A 9,841-nucleotide genomic window follows, 5' to 3' on the forward strand; every position below is an offset into this window, starting at 1 on the left:
CTCCAGAAGGGGGCAATAACAAATATCAAGCTCATCCAAATGCTTAAGTTGCTGCATTTTTTCTGAAGCTGGGAAATGCGCAAGCTTCCAACAAAACTCAAGCTTCAGAATCTGAAGGGAATGTAACTTAGAAATCCACTCTGGGAGAGTCGCCAGCCCACCATAACCCGATATCATCAAAAACCTCAAAGCTGGGAGATATTGGAGTTGCTCAGGCAAAGATGCGACTTCTCCGTCCCCTCCTTTCAAAAGTCAAGAGGTTCGAAAGCCAATAGCGGGTTGGCCGTTGCAGTCAAACTCTGGAGCACCAGATAAGTCACCTATTGTCAAAGTCTCGAGGCTGTCAAAACATCCAATAGACAGCTGAGACAGAGATGGCAGGCGACGTATATCCAAATCCTCGAGTGACGCAAGTCCTCCAACTCCTTCTAGTAGGGAATCCAAACTGTCACACATGGCAACCTCTAGCCTTCTCAGCCTATGACTGGTAGTCATTACATTTGGGAGACATTTCAGTTTGGGGCATTGGTCAACTTGAAATTTCTGCAGAAGAGGACAGACACTTGAAGAATGATTCGACAGATTCGCAGGTTTGGACCACTTCTCTAGACTTGTCATTTCCCTTAGTGTGAGTTCTCTTAATTGCGGAAAAACTTGACTTGCACTGCTATTGGTGCTGCATTGATCATGAACATTTGTAAAATCATAGAAGTCTGCCTCAATACTTTCAACATTGACCATCCCTTGCATCTTTACAATTTTGAGACAGGGAAGGTGACCCAGTGGCGGAACTTGTTTACAACAGCTGCAGTCCTCCAACTCCATCTTCACAAGATGGTGAAGTATCAGTGGCTGACTCGTATTCTCCATCCAGAGAGGAAATGTTGAACCTTTGTAATTTTCAATTGCCAGATTTTTTATGTTTTCGTGAGGTTGAAGACCATCCAAAACCTCTTCATCATTGTTGTTTTCCCTCCTCGCATTTCCAATGAAGCCTTAAGCATTCTGTTTTTGACATAATTGATAGCTTTGCTTTGGTGGCCTCCTCATAGCGATCCACATTCTCGAGGCGGTAAATGCTGAAATGATAACACAAATCTGGACGCTCCAATAACGTGTCTAACTTCTCAATCGGACACTTGCAGTGTAGATATGCTTTAAAGCATGCTTTAAAAGAAGAAGGATTGATTACCTTTCGAAATTGAAGAGGCACAGCACTCAGTCTGTCGAAGCCCTCGAACCTCTCAATATAAAGGTCTTTCAAACTGACCAGATTCTCATAATTCTTTGGCAACTCTATCAGATCATAGAGTCTCAAGGTTTGCAGATTGTATAGTTCTGAAATTGAATCTGGAAATTTTAGAATCTCGGTGTTCGAGATGTCAAGATAGTGTACAAGTTTTAAGTCGCTCACCGAACCTGGCAGTTCATCAACAAGTGAATTAACCACAATTAAGACACGAAGACAAGTAGTGTATGCACAGTTCACCGAACAGAGTGTTCTAAGCATTCTCTTTCCCTCAAGGATTTCAAAATTTCTGCTTTGCAATTAATCAGGGACATGTATATGTGCAGCCAACTTGAGATCATTGGCTACAATGTTGATTCCCTTCATAATCGAGCATTGATCCTTTAATAAGTATGAAGCAAGTTAGTGCAAAAGATTATGCATTTTGTAGGATTTTCTCCTACCAACCTCATGCTGTTTGGCATTCTCCAAAAATGATGTCCTCACAAGAACATCAAGATACCAGGCTCCTAAATCTTCCATGCTCAAATGACTTCCTTGGGATGGTTTAACCAATCCTTGCGCCATCCAGAGTTGTATAAGTTCATCCTTTTCCATGACAGATCCTTTTGGGAAAATAGAACAATAAAGGAAACATTTTAACGATATTGAAGGCAAATGAATATAGGATAAGCGTAAGGCACAATGGATAGGATCAAAATCCCATGTTTCACTTGTAGCTATACTGTTCCACTCTTCATCACCTTTCTTAGTGTACAACAAACCTCCTATGGTTTTTATCGCCAGTGGATGACCTTGGCATCTTCTTACCATCGCTTCACCCATTTCCTTCAGTCTTGGGGTCATTTCTGGTCCACATTGTGCAGATGCTATTTGCTGAAACAATTTCCAGCAATATTCTTCTGGCTGAACATTTATGAGATAGCTTAATCCGGGTTGCAGCAACCGGCAACTCGTTCTGACCGAGTAGTTACCAATATTTTGCTTCCTCTTGAACCACCTAACTTTAACAAACAATTTTTAAGTGGACTTGTCAGTTGGGGATCTTCCTGCCAAACGTCATCAAGGACAAGCAGATACTTTTTGCCTTTCAGCCTGTCTAGAAGTTTCAACAGAATTCCTTCCCTGCCAGACATCTTGTCAAGGACGATGTAGGTGAGACATTCTAATAATGATTTCAAAATCCGATCTATACTAGTGTCTTCCCCCACCCAGACCCACATCCTCAAATCAAAATGACTAACCACATCATAATCATTGTAAACTACCTGAGCAAGTGTTGTTTTGCCAATGCCCTCCATTCCCACCATGCTAACGAAGAAAAAGTCCCTGTCATTTCCAGCACTCAGCAACATTTCTTTCAGCTTCAGCGAATCAACACCTCCTTTGAACATTTGCGATTCTACAGAAAATGGATCAGCAGTCGGCTGGATTTGTTCGACTTATGCAGTTGCATACTTGCATTCACAATGCGTATTTGCGAATAAAGCCCAAACCTGTGCCCTTGATCGGGTAAATATCAATATCTTAAACTCTCGAGTTTGATCCCGTGAACTATCTTCCTCCTCCCGATCACGATGAGTTGCAGCTAGAAAAGAAGTTACATACCTTGTTCCACTTCTTCTTATCCTGAAGGCCATCTACAGCTCCGAGCTGGCGAGCTTCGTATGCAAACCCATCCAGCAGTTCATCCGCCATGGCATTTAGCTCGTTGACCATTTTGAACTGTTGGGATATCAAGTGTGAATCAATGTCCCACATCGAAAAGAGATGAGTAGAATAAGGAACATATAAGTGGAAATGATCCATAGATCCAATGCCGTAAGGTTTTGGGTTGGATGTGGTGTCAAACCCATGGTTGTGGTTTCCATTCTAACTCATGGTTAAATTCTCCCCGAGTTTGGCTCTCTCTGAGTCCAACAGTGGTATCAGAGCCGATGGTTTGGCTGGGCAGTGACTCCAGGGTAACAAACTAGTGGGAGTGGTAAGGTGTTGTTTGGATAAGAACCGAGAAAAAAAATCATGTAGACCTGCAGTGAGGTAAAGGCATGTGAGATCTTGAGCAAGAATCGTATGCTCCAGATTGAAGTAGGCTTGATGGAGTGGATGGGCTAGGGAGAGAGGTCCGATGTGGAAGAGATTCACAATTGAAGGGGAGATTGTTGGGATATCAAGTGTGAATCAATGTCTCACATCGGAAAGAGATGAGTAGAATGAGGAACATATAATTGGGAATGATCCATAGATCCAATGCCTTAAGGTTTTGGGTTGGATGTGGTGTCAAACCCATGGTTGTGGTTCCCATTCTAGCTCTTGGTTAAATTCTCCCCGAGTTTGGCTCTCTCTGAGCCCAACAGCTTGTTAGGATTCAAACGCGGAATAAGCAACATTGAGATATCAAATACACAACAATTTAATAAAAAACAAGTCACAAGCATGAAAGATAAACGACACATAATATTTAACATGGTTCGACTCCACCATTGAGCCTACGTCCACGGAGAGAAACCTGTTCTTTATTATGAGAGGAAAATTCTATACAAGAATACAACTTGAACCCAAACCCAACCCTTGTATACCATCTCTCATCTATCAAGAACTCTCTCTCACACCTCATGTATAAGGCTACAAAATACCCCTTGTGTCTCCCTGTGTGTTCTTGTGTGCCTTTGTGTAGTATGCCAACCCATCTATTTATAGGGAACATTACTGCCAAAAAATCAAATAACAATTGGAAACCAATACTATTTTCTAAACTAAATAGAATTTCTTGGCTACTATTTCAAGTAACTAAAACCAATTAGGAAATTAGTTACTTCCGCACAAGATAAGAAATCTACCTAAAAGAATTTAAGCCAATTGAACCACTCCTTCAAAGCTGCAGAAGCAGAAATCTTCATCTGATCAGCAGCGGACTGTAAAGCTTGAATTTCCTCCAATGATTCCATCAAGTCGCGGAGATGAACCTTAACGCCCAGTCTAGCTGCCATGCTGCTAAATAATCTCCTTTCTCAGTGAATCTATCTGCTTTCCTTAGGAGCCCACCCAAACTCTCGAGTCCAACAGCGTGAGGTTCAGCCATCTTAACTTCTCTCACTACCTGTTGTTGATGATAACGTTGTTGTTGTTGTTGCTACTTTTAGGAGCGGAATCAGAAAGCACAGACAACAAATTAAGAAAACTCACAAGTGAATTGAGTTTTCAGGCTCAGATGGAGATCTGCATTCCGCACTATGCATCTTTCCCTTTTGAAGTGTAACATAAGGTAAGGTATCTTTTAGATGGCTAGGACTAATGTTGCCGGTGTAGCCTAGAAGGGGGGAGGAAATTCAGAGGCTCGCTTTGGTTCAGAATTTGTGGCCATGGAGACAGTAAATTCCGCCTTCAAGATTGAGGGTTGGAGGCAATAGACACAGATTTATCATTGATAACAAAAAGTTTTTTGTGAGGAAAACAACCCGCTATAACCATTTAGAATCCGAAAATCAACATATGACCAAACTATGGCATGCTTTACTGTTGGGTTCTGAGAGAACCAAACTCGGGGAGAATTTAACCATGAGTTAGAATGGGAACCACAACCATGGGTTTGACACCACATCCAACCCAAAACCTTAAGGTATTGGGTCTATGGATCATTCCCACTTATATGTTTTTCATTTTACTCATCTCTTTTCGATGTGGGATATTGATTCACACTTGATATCCCAACAATCTCCCCCTCAATTGTGAATTTCTTCCACATCGGACCTCTCTCCCTAGCCCATCCACTCCATCAAGCCCACTTCAATCTGGAGTGCACGATTCTTGCTCAAGAGCCCACATGCCCCTGCCTCACTGCAAGTCTGCATGATTTTTTTTCCCGCTCTTATTCAAGCCACGCCTTACCACTCTCACTGGCTTTTTATCTTGGAGTCACTGTCCAGCCGAATCATCGGCTCTGATGCCACTTGTTGGGCTCAATGGTTAGGGTTAGAACTCACAGAAGGGAATCCTAGATTGCAAGTGATGGTGAGAAGAAATCCTGCAAAGGGAGATGGTGAATTGAGGCACCTTCTCACGAGTCAACTGGAGGTTGGACTCGGGGTAACTATGCATGTTCATTTGCCGATTGAATCAATTTGGTGTCAGGATTGTATTGATTTGGGTGTGTAGTTTGGTACCATATTATTTGGTAATTGAAGGCAAATGGTTGCTAAAAGAAATTTTTGCCAAGGTGGAGATTTGTTAGGAAATTGGCTTAAATTCTTTTAGGTAGATTTCTTATTTTGTGTGGAAGTAACTATTTTTCTAATTGGTTTTAGTTACTTGAAGTAGTAGCCAAGAAATTCTATTTAGTTTAGGAAATAGTATTGATTTCCAATTGTTATTTGGTTTTTTGGCAGTAATGTTCCCTATAAATAGATAGATTGGCATACTACACAAGGTGACACGGGGGATACACAAGGAGACACAAGGGGCATCATGTAGCCTTATACATGGGGTGTGAGAGAAGGTTCTTGGAAAATGAGAGATGGTATACAAGAGTTGGGATTGGGTTCAAGTTGTATTCTTGTATAGGGTTTTCCTCTCATAATAAAGAACAAGTTTCTCTCCGTGGACGTACGCTCAATGGTGGAGCCGAACCACGTTAAATATTGTATGTGTCGTTTATCTTTCGTGCTTGTGACTTGTTTTCTCATTAAATTATTGTGCACTTGATATCTCAATAGTGTTTTTCCGCGCCTGGATCCTAACAAGTATGAATCAATATCCCAAATCGAAAAGAGATGATTAGAATGAGGAACATATAAGTGGGAATGATCCATAGACCCAATACCTTAAGGTTTTGGATTGGATGTGGTGTCAAACCCATGGTTGTGGTTCCCATTCTAGCTCATGGTTAAATTCTCCCCGAATTTGGCTCTCTTAGAGCCCAACAAGTGGTATCAGAGTCGATGGTTCGGTTGGACAGTGAGTCCAGGATAAAAAGCCAGTGGGAGTGGTAAGGCGTGGCTTGGATATCAAGAAGAGTCCACGTTAATTCTTGGATGTATTGTTGTGATATCAAGTGTGAATCAATATCCCACATCGAAAAGAGATGAGTAGAATGAGGAACATATAAGTGGGAATGATCCATAGACCCAATGCCTTAAGGTTTTGGGTTGGATGTGGTGTCAAACCCATGGTTGTGGTTCTCATTCTAGTTCATGGTTAAATTCTCCTCGAGTTTGGCTCTCTCAGAGCCTAACAAGTGGTATCAGAGCCTGGTTACGAGACTGGGCTGCTCAAGGTTCGTAGTTGGATCCTAGTTAACTATTGAGATCAAATGGATTGGTAGTTGTTACTAATTGAACAATTTAATGAGTGGTATCCTTGTTTCAATGGTTTGGCAAAAAAACATTGATGGTGAAGGATGAAAAGTCAAAAAGTATGGAGATGCTTGACTGTGAATCTAGGCAGGTAATTCAAGAGTCAAGGAAAAGGTGGAGTCCAATGTTGATTTTGGACGTAAATCGGTGGAGACTTTCTCACACCTCCGACGGTTGATATTTCATCCCGGTGAATTTTAGATTTTGGTTATGTTTTTTGGGTGGTGTGGCACGTGTCCCAAAGAAACAAAGAGATCAAATTTCCATACGCCAGAAGATTCTGACAGTTACGAGTTTTTCGTTTTAGGTGGAGTTTTGGAAACCACACGTGACGAGACAGTCCTGAGGATGGGAAGAAGTATGGTGATTTTACCACTTGGTTGCCTCAATGGTTAGGGTTAGAGCTCACAGAAGGGAATCTTAGATTGCAAGTGGTGGTGAGAAAAAATCTTGCAAAGGGAGATGGTGAATTGAGGCACCTTCTTACGAGTCAACTGGAGGTTGAACTCGGGGTAACTACACATGTTCATTTGCCGATTGAATTAATTTGGTGTCAGGATTGTATTGATTCGGGTGTGTAGTTTGGTACCATATTATTTGGTAATTGAAGGCAAATGGTTGCTAAAAGAAATTTTTGCCAAGGTGGAGATTTGTTAGGAAATTGGCTTAAATTCTTTTAGGTAGATTTCTTATCTTGTGTGGAAGTAACTATTTTTCTAATTGGTTTTAGTTACTTGAAGTAGTAGCCAAGAAATTCTATTTAGTTTAGGAAATAGTATTGGTTTCCAATTGTTATTTGATTTTTTGGCAGTAATGTTCCCTATAAATAGATGGGTTGGCATACCACACAAGGTGACACGGGAGACACACAAGGAGACACAAAGGGCATCATGTAGCCTTATACAAGGGGTGTGAGAGAGGGTTCTTAGGAGATGAGAGATGGTATACAAGAGTTGGGTTTGGGTTCAAGTTGTATTCTTGTATATGGTTTTCCTTTCATAATAAAGAATAGGTTTCTCTCCGTGGACGTAGGTTCAATGGTGGAGGCGAACCACGTTAAATATTGTATGTGTCGTTTATCTTTCGTGCTTGTGACTTGTTTCCTCATTAAATTATTGTGCACTTGATATCTCAATAGTGTTTGTTCCGCGCCTGGATCCTAACATTTACATGATGCTAATGTAAATGTATAACATGGTACGCTTTTTCTATAGCTATTTTTAGATTTTATTGAAAGATAAAATGTACTTCTTTAAAACCATCATCCAAACACAACTAAAAATTTGTTTGTATTATGAAAGATTATCAGATGAGTTGACAAAGATTTAAATTTTATTGTTGGAGGGGAGAAAAATAATGTGTGAAGGCCATGCAAAAAAGATTGCAAAAATTCCTTTCCGTCCTAGATGCAGTCCTATTAAAACTTGCAAATGGCGCTAATCAAATTAGTCTTTGCTGTTTTTGTCAAAATTTTAAACGAGTGCAGAATCCTTCTTTTTGCTATTGGGACTTTCATTCCTGCTATCAAAACTCAAACAGCACTAATTAACTAAGAATATTTCTTTTTTGAAAATAACTAAGTATACTTGAAATATGTATATATATATATATATATATATATATATATATTTAAGCAGTATACTTGAAATATTAGAAGTTGTGTTTTCTTATCAGCATTATTTTTTATTTACTCATGTGGAAAAATTTATGTGCACTATTTGCAATTAACTAGTCTCAAAATAGTAAATACATATGTTGCAAGTTAGTTACGAATTATGGGAATGTCAATATGCATTTTAAAATTAAAGGAGAATCAGTGAGAATTTTGCAAGAGTGAGGTTGGATCCTGTCAGCACCTCTCTTTTGCTTGTCCTATAACCTTTCAAACTTGGCATAAAATCCAATATTTGTGTTTAGCATTTCGTGGACATACACATGATCTGTTGTGCACACTCCTTGAAGAAATCTTTCAAAGGTGATGCTTATAGATTGGCTTTGGTTGCATTAATATATCATATATTATTGGAGTATTTTTAATAAAATACAAAAAATCCTAAAAATGATTTAATCAGTTTTTTAGTTAAAATTGTTCTCCAAAAATCTGTAATTTATGTAATTTATGTGTTGTAATAATAATAATAATAATAATAATAATAATGTTGGAGTATTTTAATAAAAATACAAAAAATCCTAAAAGTAAATTTAGTGAGTTTTTCAACTACAATTATTCTCCATAAATGTATAACTTAAGTAACCTCTACAACGGACATAATGACTAAAAAACCCCTTTGCAATGCACATGTATAAATAGATAGATGGGTTCTATTTTAACCCAATAGGAGACATTTTGGCTTAAGTTTGCCATGGGTTTTTAATAGTTATTCAAATTTAATAAATCTATTTTTTTTAATTAGTAAATTTGCTGTGCTAGGATATTCATGTAATTTCGCTTATTCTAAGTGAAAATCTAAAGGAGTTTCAACTGTGGTATAAGTTTTGCTTTTACCACACCTATACATAAGTATGCTTATATAAGTACCTAGCCTCCAACAGAGAATGAGGACCAATAAAAACAAGAAAGGTAAACAAATTTAGAACAAGCATTCTATATATATGTGTTTGTACAAAAATTAGTCAAATGGTTTGATTAAATATTTTTTTTTGAGTTTGATATTTTCCCCTTTGCTATAAATGTAGGATATCTATACTTGACCGTGCATTTGAGGAATGAAGTGACACAAGACCATAATCTTTAGTTGTTGTTCTGGGCAAAAATTGTGAACTCCTAACTAAACAAGTTTCAATTTGAGTTGGATGCACACATTTTGATTGGCATTGGAGTGTGAGTTTCCATTATTTGATTTCCTTAAAGTAATGATTACCTAAGAATTTAAGATAGGTTATTTCTCAATATAATTGATTAAAGGCATTGCTGATGATCGGGCTCAATAATTGTGCTTTGAACCAAGAATATGTATCAAAGACTAATTTACGAAGAAAAAATTGAATCCAAGTCCAAACAAATAAAAAGACCACCTTTTACTTGAAATTAAGGACCATTTCTTTCCCCTCTCATCATCTCATCCAAAAAAAATCACTTGCACAAGCCAATTTAAATAATCCTCCCTTAAAACTCATATGCATACCTTGATAATGAAGTGTAACTTGGCAAGACATTTCGCTTGTAATCGATTGGTCATGGGTTCAAGTAATTAAGGGAATCGATTGATCATGGGTTCAA

At 38.7% G+C, this 9,841-nt stretch overlaps 1 protein-coding gene across 1 annotated transcript; it reads right to left on the bottom strand.

Moving 5' to 3' along the window:
• Positions 1-958: 958 nt before the first annotated feature.
• Positions 959-1,510, bottom strand: LOC113735510 (uncharacterized). Its single transcript, XM_027262510.1, has one exon. The coding sequence runs from the start codon at positions 1,508-1,510 to the stop codon at positions 959-961; it is 552 nt and encodes a 183-aa protein (XP_027118311.1).
• Between the last annotated feature and the right edge of the window lie 8,331 nt (positions 1,511-9,841).

This window comes from Coffea arabica, chromosome 3c, assembly GCF_036785885.1.
Source record: "Coffea arabica cultivar ET-39 chromosome 3c, Coffea Arabica ET-39 HiFi, whole genome shotgun sequence".
In the NCBI taxonomy this organism is placed as follows: domain Eukaryota; kingdom Viridiplantae; phylum Streptophyta; class Magnoliopsida; order Gentianales; family Rubiaceae; genus Coffea; species Coffea arabica.